Source organism: Rhinatrema bivittatum, chromosome 1, assembly GCF_901001135.1.
Source record: "Rhinatrema bivittatum chromosome 1, aRhiBiv1.1, whole genome shotgun sequence".
NCBI lineage: Eukaryota > Metazoa > Chordata > Amphibia > Gymnophiona > Rhinatrematidae > Rhinatrema > Rhinatrema bivittatum.
In genome coordinates, this window is record NC_042615.1 from 747,762,915 (window position 1) to 747,784,730 (window position 21,816).

At 41.2% G+C, this 21,816-nt stretch overlaps 1 protein-coding gene across 3 annotated transcripts in view; it reads right to left on the reverse strand.

Annotated features, from left to right (window-relative positions):
- OSMR (oncostatin M receptor) overlaps positions 1 to 21,816 on the reverse strand; it is a 178,700-nt gene that overhangs the window by 72,174 nt on the left and 84,710 nt on the right. For all 3 annotated transcript variants that reach the window (XM_029578388.1, XM_029578398.1, XM_029578406.1), the window contains 4 exons: positions 19,270 to 19,415; positions 12,571 to 12,719; positions 9,602 to 9,770; positions 2,491 to 2,567 (listed from right to left, as the gene is read on the reverse strand). In XM_029578388.1, the coding sequence (XP_029434248.1) occupies positions 2,491 to 2,567; positions 9,602 to 9,770; positions 12,571 to 12,719; positions 19,270 to 19,415 (541 nt within the window). The remainder of the gene's footprint in view (positions 1 to 2,490; positions 2,568 to 9,601; positions 9,771 to 12,570; positions 12,720 to 19,269; positions 19,416 to 21,816) is intronic.

Genomic DNA, 21,816 nt, shown 5'->3' on the forward strand with positions numbered 1-21,816 from the left:
CAGGAAGAAGAAGCCTTTCTCTGCTCATCCCTGCACTGCCTCTTCCTCCTCTTTATATGTAGTAGTGCTGGACAGGAGGGGAGGAGGTGAGGCTGATAGGACAGCATAGAAGAGCCAGTCAGCTCCCTACTTCAGCACTCCCCACCCTGTCCACTCCACACTTCTCTTGATGTCTGGAGCAGAGGGCTCTTCTCTTTTCTTCTGTCTGAAGGAGAGTGACTTTAGTGAACATTGCCTCAGGTCCAGCAGAAAACTGTGCTCCCAGAACTTGGGATTCAGTTAACAGAGTCACCCAGAACTCCAGTCAGGTCAGAATATTATTATTTCCCTTATTGCTATGGTTTGTTTAATGTTTTATTTATTGTATTATTTGAGATTTTTTTTTATATACCCACATTAGTGTGCAATCATCATACCGGTTTACATTGCAACAAAAAGGTGGGAAGTACAATGAATGGGGGGGGGGGAGAACAAGTAATTGCAGCAGGAAAACTGCAGAGAAGTGCAAACAGCAAAGGTAGTAACTAATGTTTGTGCTATTCTGTCATGCATAACAGTATAACTTGAAGCACATTAAAAATAACAGACGTGTGTTTTGTTTTGTTTTTTTAAATGCTATACTTCTTACAAATTCTGCCTCGGGTATGTAAACTTATGAGCACAACTGTAGATCCCATGCTGCTAAGGCCCAAGGATAAGTAGTGGTTTTTCCCAAGTAACAGTTTAAACCTTTTTTAAACTCAGATCCACTAGCTGCCTTTATCAATTCCTCCGGCAATGAATTCCAGAGCTTAATTGTTCATTGAATGAAAAAGATTTTTCTCTAATTTGTTTTAAAATGTGCTACTTACCAACTTAATGGAATGTCCCCTAGTTTTTGTAATTTTTGAAAGAGTAAATAACCAATTCTCATTTACTTGTTCTATCCCAATCTGGCTAAGTTAGAGCAGGACTAACTTATCCAGCTAAGTTGCGACTTTTACAGGGATATTCAGTGGTATAGCTGTGCTACTGAATATCCTATGTAACTTAACTGGAGGAGGAATATGACAACTTAGCTGGATAAGTTACATCTGGCTAAGTTATATACCCGGCTAGCTCTCAATCAGGCCGATACAGTAAAACCCGCAGGAGAGCTGGTGCTCAGAGGCGAGCGCCCACTCTCCCGACGCACGCACAGACCATTCTCCTGTGCGTGCGATTTAGTATGCAAATGAAGGCCCGTGGTAAAAAGAGGTGCTAGGTACACAGGCCGATTTTAAATTTTTTTTAAATTTTGGGGCCTCCGACTTAATATCGCTATGATATTAAGTCGGAGGGTGTACAGAAAAGCAGTTTTTTCTGCTTTTCTATATACTTCCCCGGTGCCGGCAGAAATTAACGCCTACTTTTGGGTAGGCGTTAATTTTTGAAAGTAAAATGTGCGGCTTCGCTGCACATTTTGCTTTCTGGATCGCGCGGGAATAACTAATAGGGCCATCAACATGCATTTGCATGTTGCGGGTGCTATTAGTTTTGGGGGGGTTGGCCGCGCGTTTTCGATGTGCTATTACCCCTTACTGTATAACGGGTAAAGCTAGCGTGCCGAAAACGCACGTCCAATCGCGGGTTAACAGTGCGCTCCACAGGAGGAGTTACCTGTCACACCAGGGCCACCGGAGCGCACTGCACTGTATCAGCCCGAATATTGGGCCCAATTCTTTATGTTGCTGACAGCCTAACTAGTCCAAGTTCAAAAGCCATTTAGACGATAACTGAAAAGTTATCCATCTAAATGGCTAGTCAACTATATTTAAAGCCATATGTAGCCCAAGGATAAGCTAGAATTTAGCTGCATAAGTAGGGGGCGGTCTGGGGGCAGGCAGGAAGTGTTTCGGGGCAGGCCAGAGGTAGCCACTTAACCAATGTGGCTAACTCTGGTCGTCCTAAAGTTAGCCGGATATGCTTATATCCAGCTAATTTAACTAGCCACTCCTCAGTTGAATATCGAACTTTCCAAGTCTTTAGGCTGCTTCTCATCGTGCAAAACCTTTGTTCCATCACATACGCAAAATGCTTATTTTTTTGTGCTTCATTGGAAGTGGGGAAGAGATGCATCGAGCTTAGACTTCTCTCTTCTTCTGCATTCATAACTTTACAATATTCATAGATATTTTCCGTCATTTAACATATTTCAAATATCACAGGAGGAGGAATACAACAACACATACTAATAAAATGTATTAAAAAAGGCAGTCCAAAACTCAATGCAATCTCAAAGGGAGGAGGTGGAATAGACAGAAAGCAGCCAAATCAGAAATAGCCAAAATACAAGGAATGAGGTAAGCAGAGACTGAAGTACACCAAAATGAGAAGAGGAAGAGGGACACATCTGGAAAAAAAGAAAGAGTTCAATGTGTTTCAAAATGTCTCTCAGTTTTCAGATGCAGCATTTCTGACAATGTGTAACCCGCTTTTAGCATTCACAGCCATATCTATGCAATAGCTCACCTTCCAATATATGATCACAGTGCGGTTATCATTCTGCTGCTTTACCTCTCTCCAGATGTCGAGTCCCACTGTAGGAGCTGCATTAATACAAAATAGTAACAACTGCAATTCACTGAAGATTTTCATGGAAACACAAAAATTCATGGACTTTTTTTTTTTTTTTTTAAACTTCCACACCATTCCAAATTACGTGACAGAAAGATCCTGCCTACTTTCTTTTGTCTTCATACCAGGTTTGGATTACCTTGTACATTGGGTACTGTTTCAAATGTTTTTGCCGCTGAACGTAATATACTCTCAAAAAACTGAAAAATTCACCTTTAGACTATTCTTTCACAAACTGTTTATGGTGCACTCCTGAAATTTGCCATTATATTAAGGTAAAGAAAGTTTAATTACTTGTAAATGGGGTTCTCCATAGACAGCAGGATGAATAAGCCATTACTTGTGGCTGACCTCATCTGACTGTGCTACAAGGTCCCAGTTGTCAGAGCTCAATAAAAACTTTACTGAGCATGCAAGGGAGCTTCCCTGTGTGCACAATGAGGCATGAACCCCTCAGTCTCTTCCAGGACTTATGCTTTAATGAGGTAGTCAACTCTCCAAGGAGATTGGTGAGTATTAAGAATAGATAATCCATCCTGCTGTCTATGAAGAACCCTGCTTTAAAGTAAGCAAATGTGCTTTCTCCATCAACAAGCAGGCATGAATTAGTCATTACATGTGGGGAGTCCCAAGCTGAGGGTTGCATAGTGGAAGCACTTACCTAAAGACAACCTGGCCCAGGGGCAGACTGACCTATCGGGGCTTCGGGCATGTCCAGGTGGGTCAGTCAGGCCAGTCACGTGGTTGCGGGGCTAACTTGTGCAGGCTTCCTGCAGTCAGGACATGTTCCTTGAGTCTGATCCATAGCTTCCACCTATTTTTAAGCCCGTCAGCTGGGCCACGCGGCGGAAGAGGGGGGCCGCCATCAACTGAATCGCACAGCTGAAGAGAGGGGGCCGCTGTCTGTCAGGCCGCGCGGCTGAAGAGAAGAGGCCGCCAGCAGCCAGGCCATGCGGCTGAAGATAAGAGGCTGCCATTAACTGGGCCTCGTGGCATTCTCTTTTCCACCTCGTGGCCCAGCGTACAAGGGCCTCTTCTTTTAAGCCACGCGGCCTAGCTGACAGCAGCCTCTTCTCTTCAGCCATGCAGCTGAAGCTAAGAGGCCCCTGTCAACTGGGCTGCGAATTTGGAAAATAGAAGGCTGCTGTTTGAGGGGGCTACACAGCCGAAGAGAAGAGGCCCTGTCAGCTGGGCTATGCCATGGAAAAGAGGCTGTTGCTGGGAGCTGCACCACTTAAGAGACTCTTGCAGGGACCTATAGGGCCCTGCATGGCCAAAAGATGCTTTTGCCCTCGCAGGCTGTGCAGCAAGGATGCTATTATGTTAGTGGGGTCAACCGGCTGAAGAAAGAAGGCTGATGCTATCTGAACCCTGATTGTACCTTGGAGAGATATATATAGAGAGAGAGATAGAGAAAGAAGTATGTGTGTGTGAGTAAACAGAATGTAAGACAGCTTGTGTATCTGTGTGTGAGAGACGTTGCACAGGCCCAAGGAGCAGAGTTCTGTTATTGGTATGTTCCAGGGAGAGAGCAAGTGTTTGTGTATGTGAGAGAGCAAATGGAAGGAAGGAAAAACCAATTGAGCCAGCACCAGGTAGGCGATCCACCCACTGTCCTCCTGCCCACAACCCTTTGTGCGTGCCTGAAGTGAAGCCTGCAGGTGCTTTTCTCTTTTGCTCTGACTACACAAGAAAAAATGGAGCAGGAACACCTCATCACAAATAAAATTGGACAAGGGCTACATGGAATCCTTAGGAGATCCACAAAAATCAATCAGCAAACGAATACTAATCTAATCTACTCCACAAGAAACAACTCCTCCTCAGAAGTTCATTCCTACCTTATGTTCACATACCTTCGTCTGAACGCACAGTATATTTTTAAAAAAATCCCATTAATAAATGATTTACTTGAAGATTTAAACCCATCCTCTGCATCGCCAAAACCTGGCTGAACAATAAAGATAATGTACTCTTAAATCAAATTGAACATTTCAAATATGTCGTCTTTCACTTCCCCAGACCTAAATGTAAACGTAAAGGTGGGGGATTATTAATTATTAGTAAAAAAAAGAGCTCAAACTCATTCCATACAAAGTAGAACTTCATCACTAGCAAGCCGCACTGAGTACAGACGATCTAACAAACGTTTTCTCCCTCAATTCCCAATCCCAGTGTCTCTTTCTTAGACACTGAGCTATACACCTCCCTCTGTTTAATCCCATTTCGTTGGATCCAAGTTTTGTTTTCCTGTTTAATGTAATGCATCCTTTGCAATGGTTATTGTTATAATGTAAACAGAGGTGATTTGTAACTTGTTACATGAATATCGGTATATAAAAGTGCCAAATAAATAAATAAATAAAGTAGAAATTAACCCTCCCTATGAAGTAGCAATAGTTAAATCACCTCAAATTAACATCGGAATGGTCTATTGCACCCCAGGAATACTTCAAAAGGACTGCTCAACTCTAATCGAAATATTCACTAAAGCATTTCCTTCACCTGAGTTCACCTGAGTTCACCCTCATAGTACGTGACTTTAATCTACATGTTGATAGAACAACCAAATCCTCTGCATGTGAAGCCTTCTTAGAAACAATGGAAGCAATGGGATGGTCACAATTCAAAACTAAACCCACACATTAAGCAAGATATATTCTAAATCTTATATTCACCAATCACAACAATCGTATGCTAAATACCTCTCATACTATACTGCCCTGGTCTGATCACCAATTACTAAAAGCGGATATAACCTTCCTCAATCCAACAATAAAAAATACAAACAACCACCACACATTCACCTTCAGAAAAAAAATAGAGCAAAATTTACTTGCTGAATCCATAAAAAATAAACTAATCGATTTAAACTACACTAATGCCTCAGCATCATTTGACACATGGGATATCATGATTAAAGAAATAGCTGACAACTTAAGCCCAATCCAAACAAAAACAATTCAATTTGAACAATGTTCCTCTAAACAAAAGAAACCATGGTACAATGCAGAATTAGGACGCTCTAAATAATCACTGAGAAAACAGAAGAAACTTTGGCAGAAACACCCAACTTCAGAATCACTTGGAAAATACAGATCACTCCTTTCTCAATACCAGGTGTCACTTAAAGTGAAAAAAGAACACTATGCTAAACAGATTCATGGGGTAATCTTTAACTCTAAATTACTCTTCAATGTTGTTAAAAACCTAATCAAGGACCCATCTTCCTCAATCTCGAGCAACAACTGCTTCTCAAAGAATGCCTGCAACAAATAAGCCAATCATTTGTAGAAAAATAATTAGACTAAAAACTCAATTCTCTGCCTGCTCACCAACCAGAGAACTTGAAGAAAAACATGAGCCAGCTAAATGGACTGCTTTCAACAGAATATGTAAACCACAAATCACGCAAATCATTGCTAAAATAAAACCTGCTAATCACCCACATGATCCCGTTCCAGCAAGTTCCTTAAAACTAATACATAGCATCATCACTCCAACAATCACATTCTTAATCAATCAATCACTCTCGGAAGATCTAGTCCCAGTCAGGGTGAAACAAGCAGTGATAAAACCTATACTAAAAATAATACCAGCAGTTCTGACAATTGGGAAAATTATCGACCAATATCCATCCTGCCCTCTCTCTTTAAAAAAGTCTTGAAAATGCAGTATTATCACAACTAGAAGACTATTTAGATGACCATCACATTCTACATCCAAACCAGCCGGATAACTTTAGACCTGCTTCAAAGCAGGTCTAATTTTATCCAGCCTTATGTGGCTGGTTAAGTAGCTACTTAAACGCATATCTTCAAATGATATCTGGCTAAATAGCGCTGTAAAATAATAAAATTAAGAGGGCCTGTAGGCGAGTCTCTTCCTTCCTATATACTGTACAAGATGGCCCTGTCGGGTCTTTCAACTCCTACCCCCCAAACTCCTCCTAAATTTGGACAAGCATTAAGTTCTGAGGGACGAGGACACCCACCCCCACCATTCCCCCTTCCAGTTCTGAATAATATTTACCAATCTGGCTCCCACCTACCCACACACAGTCCCATCTGCCTGCGCCGAACCCCCCACCTCCTGGACCCTCATCCCACCCACTCTGACACTTAAATATCACCCCCACCAGGAGCACGGTCAAAACTCACCGCTCCGGTGCTCTCTCTCTCAGAAGTCACACTGGATGCGTAAAACTATCTGCAGTTTATGCTTCCAGCGATAGAAGAATAAGTCATCCTCAGAGTACAATGCTTGTACAAATTTAGGAGGTGGTTTGGGGGTGGGGGTTGCATGATCTGATAGGACCACCTTGTACAATCTGCTGGGTAAACGAAAGATTTGCCCGCAGACCCTTTTATTTTATTTTTTATTATTATTTTTGCAGTGCTACTTAGCCAGTTAACTTTTGAAGATACCTTGTTAAGTAGCTAGTTATTCAGCCATACAAGGCAGGTTTGAGATCCATATCCAAGCAAGTCTGTGGCAACGAATATCCAATGGAGAGAATGAATGCCATCTCAAAATCATCATAGGTTGACGAATCATGTGTTCTCCACACTCCATGTTCTTGTCCATCAGTGACTCCAAGGCATCACGTTGTTTTGAGGAAGCTACCCCACCATCTATTTTATACTCTTCAGTATGTCCTGCATGTACTAGCTCATGAAGAGCTGGTTAGTCACTATGCAGGCACTGAGCATAGCATCCTGAAGAAGCTTTCTCCCACGCAAGCTCAGGGTACAAGAATCCCTCCCCAAGAGTACCAATTAGTGGGTTCTAGACCTTTTGGCCTTCTTGGGAGTGGTTTCGACCACCATTGGTTGAGGCAGTATCTGCTTCTTAGATCTGGGAGCCTTCTCGAGATAATATATCATGTCCACCTTCTTATTAACCAGAGCTACAGAGAAGGGAACCTCCCACATCCTCATCTCTCTCTCCTAAAAGATTACATGGACAGGCAAAACCATGGTATCCTTTGGGGATTCCACAAACTGAAGGATGTTCAACATCTTTTGCTGGATTACTCCTCCTTTTGCAACATAAGTAGATTGTCAAAAGAATAGCGAATGCCAAAGTCAGTGAAGGAAAAAAGTCTTCCAGGGGAGATCTTCTCCCTTATGGATGAGAGGGGTTAGAGGGGAGAACTGCCGACTCCTCCTGATCGGAGAAGTTGTCAGATCTATAACCATACACCCAGAAGTATTCTAAGCCCAACTGGTATGTCAGTGATGCATACCTGGACCTCACCCTGCTAGCAGACAAGGCACCACTGAGGGCAGCAGTTGTCTGTTTAGCCTAAACCTTGAAGAGCTCCTGCACCTCAGTGAAGCTTCCTCTCTGATGGACAAGAGATTATGAAAGGTTTAGTGGTTCCTAATGTTAATTCTCCTCCAGGAACCAGCATCAGAGCCCTTCCACCTGGTGCCAAGAAGGTTTCCAGCAGGAGCCTTCCATATGTTTGTAGAGACACCAGTATAGTTTATGAAGTACACCAATGCTCTGCATCTTATAATCCAGGGCCTCCTAGATCTTTCTATTCATCTCCTTCTCAAAAATTGCAATTGCCATCATGGTTTATGAAATAGGAGAGACCAATGCTTCCTGGGGCACCAGAGGTGTATCAGTGGCTGATAACTGGACTGATGCACTTGTCAGGAATGCATGGAAGATGAGTTCTTCTCCTCAAGGGAACACTTTGGGAGATTCAAGGCTACCAGCAATATGACCCCATTCCCAGTATCATGCATCGATAGAGATCAATGCTGATTCTTCTTGACCTTCGTCCAATGCACGTCATTGGAGATCTGTGATGCCAACACCGAAAAGGTGTAACCCTTTGCTCTGCTCTGTTAGGAGAAGGCAGACAAAGGACTGTCTTTCTGGTCCTCAATGTCAAGGAGGATCAATGCCTGCCATTTTGATGTCCCACCAGCAGTCGGTGCAGCTCCTGGGTCTCTTTGATGTATATTCCTTTGACGCAGATACCAATGGGCCAGACTTATGATAATTAAAGTGCTTCTCCATGAGGGGAGCTGGGATTGACGTCCTCTAGAGGCCACTGTCACACCCCTTAACGCTATGATTGGCCCCCAGATAAAGGACACAACTATCATGGGGATCCGTGATAAACATGACCATTTCGTTCAGGGACATTTTTTAAGCTAATGGCTTTCTTCTTCTGAGGCATCAACTGAAAAATGAATAAAGCAAAACCAAAGTAATAAGCTCGCTAAAGTTCTGCAGGTTTTTGTGCATACTTGCGCAGGTATTCGCACACTTTTTCCCGCACTGGTTTTACGCATAAATGTAATGAGGTCAGTGTGGGAAAAACGCACACATAAACCCTCTTAAAAATCCACGGCTGTTTTTGCACGAGTGCATGCAAATGGCATGCAAAGAGAGAGAAGGTCCAATCCCAGTGGGCTCTGGGGAAAAAATGAGAATGAAGGAGCCAGCCAAATTTCCATGCTGGGCTCCATCTGATGATGTCAATCATGTTCGAGGACTGTCATCCTACATGACCTCAAAAAATATTATATCACCTCCACCCATCTGAAAAAGAGGAAATTATTGCATACCCACAGCAGCTGACATGGCATGGATCTAGCATACAATTTGACAGTAACCAAAGACAGTAGATCCACTATTGATAGCTTATTCCAAAATTTAAAAAAACATGTTCAGATTGAGAGCTGCTCTGCCAGCTGTTTACCAGCTTCCCAAATATAAAAAAATCCAGGACTACCACATGAGGCTATATATATTTGCTTATTGTATGAAGAAAAGGATGTATTCCATACATCATAAAAAACTGAAATTGTACAGACAGATTTAAATAATCCTGCAATTTATCATACCCATTACAATTAAATATCTGAATCAAAAAAGGTCAATCTGGATAATTTTGTAAAAATATATGAAATATTAAATTTCAGGGCATGGTCTGATTAAGGATAAGATTTATAGGATGAGCTGAAATGTGGACCTTACTCACCAGCTTCCCTTGTTCTTATGGACAGATTTTCACTCCAGTTGCTCCATTTCCAAAAATGTTCAGCTGCACCACAGCGTACTCTTAAGGTATAGGCGGTATATGGCTGTAACTGGTCTATGTTGATACTGTATTGTGACATCAAAGGAAATCCCTTCATTGATACATTATGCTATAAAATGAAAGTAAATGTGGACTTTCATGAACATACAAGTGGACCAGATTCACATAAAAGCAGCAATACTGCTCCTTGCGTATTTTATAGACCAGGGGTGGGCAATTCCAGTCCTCGAGGGCCACAAACCTGTCGAGGTTTTAGGATATCCTAATGAATATGCATGACATAGATTTGCATACAACTGAGGCAGAGTGCATGCAAATCTCTCTCATGCATATTCATTAGGGATATCCTGAAAACCAGACTGGTTTGTGGCCCTCGAGGACCGGAACTGCCCACCCCTGTTATAGACTGTTGTAAACTTTGCTATTTGTATTGATTCTATTGTGATTATTTTACTGTTGTTGCACAAAATCAATACAATAAAAGGACCATCAAACTAAGCACTACCGGTCTATGGTCCTTCCTTGCTTTTTAATAATCAATCATTGGTCCCACAGTTCCAATATATTTTCAGGGTTTTTTTACATTTATTTTTTGCAATTGAAATAAAGGTGAACCACACTTATCTTTGTCTCTTATTTTGTGTCAAAAATAGAAATCCCATAAGTCCCGACACACACTGTGTTTCAAGGTAGAAATCCCGTAGACAGAGGTTTACCTCAAAACACAGTGCGTCGGGACTTATGGAATTTCTATTTTTGACACGAAAAAAAATAGACAAAGATAAGTGTGGTTCACCTTTATTTCAACTGCAAAAAATAATTGTAAAAACATTACTGAAAATATATTAGAACTGTGGGACCACTGATTATTTAAAAAGCAAGGAAGGTCCATGGACTGGTAGTGCTTAGTATGATGGTCCTTTTATTGTACTGAAATTGTCCTACAGCAGTGATTTTTGTGACTTTAGTACTGTTTTATTTTACTGTTGACATTCTATACTGCTCTTCTTGTATTATATATTGCTGGATGACCCTGGACTAGTCACTTTATCTTCCTGTACCTCAGTTTAGGCACCTGTACCAGGGGTAATGACAATATCATTAGTTTTGTGCCTTAGAAAGTTATCATAAAGACCAGATAAAAATTGTCAGTAAGGCACAAGTTTCAAACTGTCCAAGGCACAAAGTTCTCAAGGACCTTGCATCTAATTCTTGATGGGAAAGCCGCATGCACATTCCCTTTGAAAGTTACCTATTGATAGAAAATACACACGGACTCATGTAAAAAGTCTATGGAAAATGAGCATAAATGAAAAATATACAATCTAGGAGCATTATTTTCCAATTCCACCCAAAACACTCCCCCAGGAATGCCTCCCTTCAATCCAGCTAACAGTCTGCAGGCTGTGAAACCGTATGGATGCTTTTAGCCAGAATGCACGGGGGCAGGTTTTTCACATGAATGAAAGGCATTGTTTAACTTGGTGCTAATATATCAAAAGGCAACACTTTGGGAGCAGTTGGTCCACAGTGCTGTGAGGTAAGCACGCATTCTAGTAAGTGAGATGATAACAATTTCCTAAGGGAAACTGCACAGGTTCCCTCAGAAAATTACTTTCAAGATATACACATACGGGTCGATTTTTAAACCCCTGCGTGCGTAAATCCCGGGCCTTACGCGTGCCGGGCAAATTTTCAAACAGGCCCAGCCACACACGTAAACCCCGGTTAGCAACTAAGTACCAGGGCCTAAAAGGGGGAGGCCAGGAAAGCAGCCATTTGCTTCTGCTCCAACGGAGCAGTAAGCAACGAAACAAAAAAAAGGGAAGGTAGGAGAACGGGTTTAGGGGGTGGGGAGGAGAGGGGAAGATGGAGAAAGTATGGTAGAGTAGGGGGGTAGAGAGGTTCCCTCCCAGTTCGCTCCTTAATTGGTCCGGACTGGGAAGCCCAATTGCGTCGCACGTATTCTTATAATATTGGCCCCTCCCTGTGCGCGTGGTCATGGGATTTCATAACATGTGCATGCCAGCAAGCGCATGTTATGAAATCAGCGCATCCATGCGTGTTCACCAGGAAGCGCGCACACACACACCTTTTAAAATCTACCTCGTAATGTGTGCACATGTACATTTGAACCTCCTCTTTCTGTGGGCAGCACGCTGGGGGTGAAAGTGCACAAACAATTGAAAATGCAAATATCCATATGCTGTTTACTCCTCACAAGAATGCCCATTTTAATATGGCTAAAATGTATGCATTTTATGGAAGTACACAAGTACAACTTCCAGCCATGAATGTACTCGAGTAAATTTCTATTCATGCAGGTAAATCCCTCTGAAAATTGTCACCTTTGAGGGCAGTTTTCAAAGCTATTTATGCACTGAGTCAGGGGAGAAGAGGATTTAAACTTGCAAGACGATGCTGAATTGTTTGTAACTCAGTAGCATTCTTTCTTCCCTCGCCCTGTACAGACCTATCAGACAGATCTGGATTTTACATTTAGGTCATGTCTTTCCAAAGTTAAGCTCAAGGTATCGTAGGCATTTCCCTGTCCCCAGAGGGCTTGCAATCTTAGGTCCTGATTTCCTAAGCTTTTTTTCCCCCCCATAGACACAGAATGGGAAGAAAGTCTTAGTAAATCAGGGTCTAAGTTTATTCCAGAGGCAACGGAGGGTGAAGCAACTTGCCCAGGGTCACAAGCAGAATCAGCAGGGATTTGACGCCTAGGCTTTCCTGGTTCTTCTCAACCTGCAGCTATAATTATGAGGCTACTCCTCCCCTCTATGGAGATCAAAACTAGTCATTCTGTCCAAGAGCTGGAGGTACATACATTTGTGAAATATTCAAGAAATCAGGATCCTGCTTTCATTATTATTGCCATTATTACTAAAGTATTGTTTGTTTCTTACCACTTCCATTTCCCCATTTTTTACTTTATGAACTTCCGTCTGGCAGTGAAGTATAAGAATAGCATAATTTGATTTCATGGTCCAGTATAAAATAACATTTGTGGCACTCAGGTGGTCAGCTGAGAGGTCCGTGGGAGTCCGTGGACACACTAAGGCACAGAAAAAGGAAAGCTGGCTCCTTAGAAAGGTTTATAAAGCAAAACAAGAAGAAATGGTCCAACTTCATTTTTCTGTAGTAAAGTATCTTTATAAATAGAATTGCGAGAAAACATGTGTAAAGTGCTTCATGTGCAAATAATAAAAGTAATAATGTACTGCATAGAGTGCATTATAAAAGTTAGGGATAAGCAGCTTCAGGATATTCACAGTGAATATGCAGGACACATCTTTGCACACAGTGGAGGAAGCACCTACAAATATACCTCATGCATGTTCATTGTGGATATCTTGAAAACCAGAGCTGTTTGTGGCACTCAAGGACTGGAGTTCCCTACCCCTGCTATACAGTAAAATATATGGCATTTTAGGAATAAATTATTGTAATTATGAAATATCCTTGAAATACATAATAAAGTATGAATTTCTCTTTGAAATTAGAATGCTTTCAACAAAATGTTCAACAGTTTGAGTTTGCATTCTCTTGGATTTGATACAACCACACCTTTCCTACTGTTTACAGACTATAGCACAGTGGATCAGCAACTCCTGGCACATGAACGCATTCCAATCCCTGACTGAGGCAGATGCCAGCAAGCAAGCATTTTTCATGTTTACAGGCCAGCTATGCTTTTCTCACAAAGTGTGAGCTCAGCATAGGCATCCCATGAAGTTTTAAAAAGCTTATGGAGTGCCGGCATCTACATTGGTCAGGAACTGTTGTGCCTGATCTGGATGCAAACAGGTTTCTCATGGCAGCATGAGCATATAGAGGGAGATGCAACCTCCTCCCCCCCCCCATTGCAACCATCATGAGCAATCGGAGGAAGAAGCAGCTTGAGTATACAGAAGGAAATAGCAAACCTCCGCTCTCTGGTCAGCATAAGCACTGAAAGGAGGACTTCTTGCAGCATGCAAACATCTCCTTATGGAAATATTAACAGTTCTAAGGAACCACTTTGATATTATTCTGGAAAGGCAATTATAAGAAAAAAATAAAACTGAACTATGGAACATTATAAAAAAAAAAAACTTTGCGCAGCCTTCCTATGTGATGTACTATACTACCGAGTTCCCTGTGCCCTTGATAAAATTCACACATAACTAAGTGTTTCTTCCTCACTTATTTCATAAATCTATGCTAAAATGTGCACATAGCCCCTAAAAATTTATATTTCCTTGTTTATTCATCCGCCATTGTGGGCATGAAAATGTATACACACACACTCTCACACACACACACACACAGATACTGAGAAAGAGAGATCAATTACATAAATATATATATTTATTTTGACTTGTTTAGCCATTTTATCAGAAAACATCTCCAAACTGTTATATTCTATTAGCTCAACCTACTCAACCCAATCTTACCACAGAAATTCTTACAACTACCCTCTTTGCAGCCTGTATACCCATTTAACCCTAAGCAACAAAGGTATCTAACATTGGCCTCACTGTCTGGCTAAAGCCTGGTCAAACAGCAAAGATTTACCGTAATCTGTTTCCAGCAACTCATGTAGGATGTTATCTATATATGATATAGATCATATACACATCTACATACATTCTCATGTATGTGTATATGTACATGTATATGTCCATCTATAACTACATATATACAAAGCACCTAGGCTCCTGTAATCCTGAGGCCATGGGAGAAGTCACATAATTAATTTGTTGCTGCATTACTGACAGCCCATCCATACATCCAAACAAACATCTAAGATCCCCTGCTGTGTGCTGATTTACCTAAATAAAGCCCAATAGTACCTGCAGGGCTATTCAAGGTCATTCTGTCTCACATACAAAATAAAGCTACATGCTGATTGACTCTCACTATAGTACTAACTGGTTAAACAGAAAAACAGGTTTCTGCTAGACCCAGGATTCATATTTCTGCTGCCATCTTCTAATGAAGATATAGAATTGCCTGCTCTCACCGCTAAAATTGCTGCTTCGTATTATACTTTGAAAATTATGGGGTAGATTTTATAAATTTCCGCACACGTACTTTTGTTCATGCACCAGGTGAGAACAAGAGTACGAGGGATTTCAATAGATACGCGCGTAGCCATGCGTATCCATTAAAATCCGGGGTCGGCGCGCAAGGCTGCCCAAAATCGTCAGCCTGGGCGCCGAGCCGCGCAGCCTGCCTCCGTTCCCTCTGAGGCCGCTCCAAAATCGGAGCGGACTCGGAGGGAACTTTCCTTTGGCCTCCCCCCACCTTCCCTTCTCTTCCCTTACCTAACCCACCCCTCGGCCATATCTACAACCCCCCCTACCTTTGTTGCGAAAGTTACGCCTGTTCGAGGCAGGCGTAACTTATGCGTGTCGGGCTGGCTGCCGGCGCGCCATGTTCCGGTCCGGGGGCTGGTCTGGAGGACGCGGCCACACCCCCGGAATGCCCCTGGGCCGGAACCACGCCCGTAGCCGCATGCCGGATGACGCACCGGCCGCGTCACGTCCCCGACACTCCCCCCGATGTCGAGCCGGTCACGACACGCCCCCCCCCCCACCCCAGGAAAGCCCCGGGACCTACACACGTCCAGGGGCTTTGCGCGTGCCGGAAGCCTATGCAAGATAGGCTCGGAGCGCGCAACCCTCTGAAAATCTACCCTATTTTTGCTGCTTTCTTTTTTATTTATAAAATAATTGCTATTTTATTTGTTTTTTTTTCATGTCCCTTTTATTATCTATCTCTCTCTCTCTCTCTATATATATATCTATATATATATATATATATATATATATATATATCTAAATTTTTATATATATCAATATATATATTTTTTTAAATATATATTTATATATATATCAATTTTCAAGTACAATATAAATTTTATCAACAATAAAAACAATACAAAATTATAAGAACATAAGAAATTGCCATGCTGGGTCAGACCAAGGGTCTGTCAAACTCAGCATCCTGTTTCCAACAGAGGCCAAACCAGGCCACAAGAACCTGGTAATTACACAAACACTAAGAAGATCCCGTGCTACTGATGTAATTAATAGCAGTGGCTATTCCTAAGTAAACTTGATTAATAGCAGTTAATGGACTTCTCCTCCAAGAACTTATCCAAACCTTTTTTGAACCCAACTACACTAACTGTACTAACCACATCCTCTGGCAACAAATTTCAGAGCTTAACAGTGCGTTGAGTGAAAAAGAATTTTCTCCGATTAGTCTTAAATGTGACACAAGTTAACTTCATGGAGTGCCCCCTAGTCTTTCTATTATCTGAAAGAGTAAATAACTGATTCATATTTACCCATTCTAGATCTCTCATGATTTTAAAGACCTCTATCATATCCCCCCCTCAGCCGTCTCTTCTCCAAGCTGAACAGCCCTAACCTCTTCAGCCTTTCCTCATAGGGGAGCTTTTCCATCCCCTTTATCATTTTGGTTGCCCTTCTTTGTACCTTCTCCATCGCAACTATATCTTTGAGATGTGGTGACCAGAATTGTACACAGTATTCAAGGTGCGGTCTCACCATGGAGTGATACAGAGGCATTATGACATTTTCCGTTTTATTAACCATACTCTTCCTAACAATTCCTAACATTCTGTTTGCTTTTTTGACTGCTGCAGCACACTGAGCTGATGATTTTAAAGTATTATACACTATAATGCCTACATCTTTTTCCTGGGTGGTAGCTCCTAATGTGGAACCTAACATCATGTAACTACAGCAAGGGTTATTTTTCCCTATATGCAACACCTTGCACTTGTCCACATTAAATTTCATCTGCCATTTGAATGCCCAGTCTTCCAGTCTTGCAAAGACCTCCTGTAATGTATCACAATCCGCTTGTGATTTAACTACTCTGAATAATTTTGTATCGTCCGCAAATTTGATAACCGCACTCGTCTTATTCCTTTGCAGATCATTTATATAAATATTGAAAAGCACCGGTCCGTTTACTCTTTTCCACTGAGAAAATTGACCATTTAATCCTACTCTCTGATTCCTGTCTTTTAACCAGTTTGTAATCCTCGAAAGAACATCGCCTCCTATTCCATGACTTTTAGTTTTCTTGGAAACCTCTCAAGAGGGACTTTGTCAAACGCCTTCCTAAAATCCAAATACACTACATCTACCGGTTCACCTTTATCCACGTGTTTATTAACCCCTTCAAAAAAATGAAGAAGATTTGTTAGGCAAGACTTCCCTTGGGTAAATCCATGTTGACTGTGTTCCATTAAACCATGTCTTTCTATATGCTCTATGATTTTGATCTTTAGAATATTTTCCACTATTTTTCCCAGCACTGAAGTCAGGCTCATTGGTCTATAGTTATCCGGATCGTCCCTCCAGGATGATTTTAATAATAGGTTACAAATTTTAACTAATAGATCAGAAATTTCATTTTTTAGTTATGTCAGTACCCTAGGTTGTATACCATCCAGTCCAGGTGATTTGCTACTCTTTAGTTTGTAGGGGTTGATGGTTTTGCCTAATGAATAGTATTATTTGGTTATAATTAGAATGATGCATTCTTATAAGATAACTGTCTATGCATGAACTGGTATGTTTTTGTTTATCGAAATATGCTAATATTTTGATATGATGCTCTCACACTGATGTTATGTATTGCTATACATTGCTAGAATTGTATCCTAGTGAAGGGACTTGGGTGGGGGCTACTCTCAAGGGGATAAAATATTTTTAAAGTGATTCTTGTTTTCTAAATATGTCAATTATTTCATTATTGATGTTACTTGACTTGACACAATAAACATTTAAATTAAAAAAAAAAATTACCCTCTATAAGGTTCATTTTCAGCCGCTGTCCAGCTGAGCAAGTTAGCTGGATAAAATTATCTGGCTAGAAACCAGAGAAATTTATCCAACTAACTTTAGTGAACAGCTAGTCCAGCTTATCCAGCTAATTTAGCTAGATAAGACTGATAAGTCAAATAAGAAGCTCCACCCTAAAATGCCCCTGTCTAGTTCCTCATTTATCTGAATAACTTTTTAGCTAGATAAAAAATTTATTCCAACAATTGCAATCACAAGGTAATCACAAGATACAACTGCAGGCAATGTGTCTTAAATGACATCTACCATGAATAGCATGATTTGCATCGTTAACAGCCAATAGATGAAAACTAAACATAAGTCCCCAGCATATGAAGAAGGAGAAACAAAATGTTCCAGGATCCAGGAATTGTAGTACTGTTCTGTTCCAGGTGGTAGCCACAATGGGCAATACTGAATGTCTTATTTGAACCGAGGAAAACTAATGAGAAATCCAAAAACATTAAAGGAACAACGCTAAGCAAACAGGCATACAGACATGGCCTGTATGCCAACAGGTCCTTACTTTTACGTAAACAGTCTCGGCCACCACAAGACCGTCCAATTCTTGTACTACCTTATATGGAGCTTTCTAATCAAAAACAAAATATTGTACAGTCCCATTGGCACATTTTACAAATGGGGGCTGGTTTTGAGATGCGTTAATTTTTGTATACAGAGTTTTTTAGATTTTGTTAAAATATAAATACATTCTTTAGTGTGTGGATACAAATTGGTTCATTAGTGTTCTTTTTCTGTAAGTAGGTATTGTTTCCCTTGTAGAACACTATCTTTTGCTTTTACCTATTTTTACTTTCACTTGTAATATATATATACACACACACACATATACATACACACATCAAAAGATTAAACTTAATTTTTTCCACAATCCTTCCTTATATGCCTGTGCCACAGATTTTTTGATTTCAGAAAATCTGAGTGAGCCATTTTTAAAACGAAGCATAAAAAAATAACGCGATAGGCATGACAGACTGAATGTGAAAGATTCCACAGATCTTATTCAGCAGCTTCGAAACATGGACGTAAACATGATCCTTTGTGACCCTCAAAACTGAGGGGCAGATTTTCAAAGGCTACGCACGTAACCCGAGAAAATCTATCCCTGCGCGCACCGAGCCTATTTTGTATAGGCTCGGCGGCGCGCACAAGCCCCGGGACGCGGGTATGTCCCGGGGCTTGCAAAAAGGAGCGGGGGCTGGGCGTAGCATGGCAGGAGCCTCCAGGCACAGCGACCATTGCCACTGTGCCCGGGATCGCGGACCGGCCGTTGGCTGGCGTGTGTAAGTTATGCCTGCCAGTAGGCAGGCATAACTTACCCGACAAAGGTAAGGGGGGGGAGGCAGCAGGAAAGTTCCCTCCGAGGCCGCTCAGATTTCGGAGCGGCCTTGGAGGGAACGGAGGAAGGCTGCGCGGCTCGGCGCACGCAAGTTGCACAATTGTGCACCCCCTTGCGCGCACCGACCCTGGATTTTATAACAGCGCGCTTGTTATAAAAATCGGGCATAGATTTGTTCACACCGGGTTGCGCGAATAAATTTACGCCCGCGCGCACCTTTTAAAATTTGGCCCTGAGGTGGCAACTCCCTGATGCTCCACTGCAAGAAATTCTGATATTCACAATACTTTTATTTTTTTTAAACACTTCTTATTTCCTGTGGAAAGCACCGATTCATCAGGCAGTAAAAGAGAAGAACACTCCAGCACCAGACTTACCTTTATGAGTCACATTCAGAACAAGAGCAGCATCTGTTTCCCCGAGGTCATTCCAAGCTCTCAGAGAGAAGTTGTATAGATGCTGATTCTTGTCAATGGGCCAAAAACACCTGTCCCTGGAGCAATTCTTCCTATGCTGGGAAAACCTTTTTTTTTAGAAAAAAAGAGAGAGAAACTATTTACTGAAACAAAACTCACTCAAGTAGTTATGTGTATTGTTTAATTTAATCATATGCATATTACAAACTGGGCACATACTGATAGATGTTTCCTAGATCATCAAAGCTGTCTTCAACTTACAGCTTATAAGTGTACCACAAATATTACAGTGTTGGTCTGCAACATTTTTGAGCTGTGTATTTGGACTCCTGCATTTTTTTATTTTTTTGCAAATAGAGAAAAAGATATTTTGGCTGACTTGGGATACTGGGATTTGTCTTCCAAACTGGGTGAGTAGGGGTAGAGTCTCTATGTAACTTTTACACGCACACTTTACCCCACATTGTCAAAGCAAACTCATATGCATATAAATAAAATAAATAAAAATGCATAAGCTTGCTTTGAAAATTCCCATATAAGTGTCCTCGTATGTGCACAACCTTGCTCGCACAAAGTTACGTCTGTTCTGTCCAGAGTGTAACTTGTGTAGGTGAACTTACACTCAGGCTTTGTACAACAAAACAGTATCACCCACATTTTAAAAGCCCCGCTCGTCATGTAAAATTCGGGAATTTCGTGCGTGGCCCTGAGCGCACCGCATGCATTTAGATTTAGATGAGACCAGTCACGTGGGGATCTTTTCATAATGTCTTGGAGTCTAGAAAGATTAGTATGATGGCATCGAGAAATGTCTCCTGGTAATCAAATGGGGAGTGAGCGGACTGGGAGGGTACTGGGAAAGGCCTACTCGCGTCGCCACGTGTATTTTTTTTAAACCCCCCCCTTGTGAGCGTTACACGACACCTGCCTGCACATGCACGGATATTAAAATTTGGCGCGCAGGAATCATTTTAAAACATGCACATGGTTTTGTTTTTTTATTTTTTTGTTTTGTTTTTTTTTTTAAATCGACCCCTTTATGTTTGCTTATAATGCTAATCTTTTCTCAGAAATTCAAAACTGTTACCGGAACTAGACAGAATCAAGGATCACCTCATTAATACACTAAGCTCCTAACACAGCAAAGTACAAGCATCCTGAAACTTAGGAAATGCAATATATTAAATTCATCTGATCAGCCAGTAGATGTCACCTTGTACTCAACATTCCATGAACATGCTGTTTACAAGAAAATACGGGACAGAAAATTATAACCATATTGCATTTAAAATTATGCAGAACAAAAGTTCTTCAGAGCTATGAGGCCATTAGGATGAGAATCAAAAAGTCCACCCAGTGGGAATGGACAATTCTAAACAACTTGAATTTTCTCTTATCATCCATACTTTTCCTGATAACTCCCACAGTAATCTGTACCTTGGGTTATGTAAAGTTGAGGACTGTCTGGTCAATATCTCCTCTTGCTTCAATCTCCTACTGAAAACACAGTTTCCGATGAGTAACCACCTCAGACATTCCTACCACACCTAGAATACTGTGTGCAATTCTGATCACCACACCTCAAAAAAGATATAGTTTCATTGGAAAAAGTACACAGAAGGGCGACCAAAATGATAAAGGGCAGACTAAAAAGAGGATAGGGCTGTTCAGCTTTCAAAAGAAATGGCTGAGGGTATATAATAGAGGTCTACAAAATTATGAAAGGACTTGAACAGGTAAATGTGAAATGGTTATTTGCTCTTTCAGATAATACAAGGACTAGGAGGGCACTCCATGAAGTCAGCAAGTAGCACATTTAAAACAAATTGAAAAAATTATTTTTCACTCAATGCACAATTATGCTCTGGAATTTGTTGCCAGAGGATGTGGTTAAGGCACTTAGTATACTGGGTTTAAAAAAAAGTTTGGATAATTTCCTGGAGGAGACGTCCATAAACTGCTATTAATCAATAGGGAATAGCCAATGCTTGTTGCAGCATTAGTAGAATGGGATCTATTTAATGTATGGGTACTTAGCAGGAACTTGTGACTTGGATTAGCCACTGTTGGAGACATGCCTTACTGGGTCAGACCAAGGGTCCATCAAGCCCAGTATCCTATCTTATGTCCTTATGTTATGCTCTTGTGTTATTTTACCTCAGTATCTGAGGTAAGTATCCCTGTTGGGAGCGGGATAGGAACTTGGCCACTCCCGGTGTTTCAGTGCAGTTTCTGTCAAAAGCTGCACAGGAAGTGTAAACTGTGCAGTTTTTATATTTCGGAGAGGATGTGTGTGTGTATCTTTTGAAGATATCCAGCTAAGTATCAACACCACAGCTGGACAACTAAAACTCTAACCAGCTATACTGAAACATAGCCGGTTTGATTTTTAATTATCTGGATATATGTAGCCAGATAACTTGATAATTTCAGGCACGTATATTTAGCAAGATGTTTATCCCGCTGAATATACAGGACAACTTATTTGGCTAACTTTAGCTGGGTAAC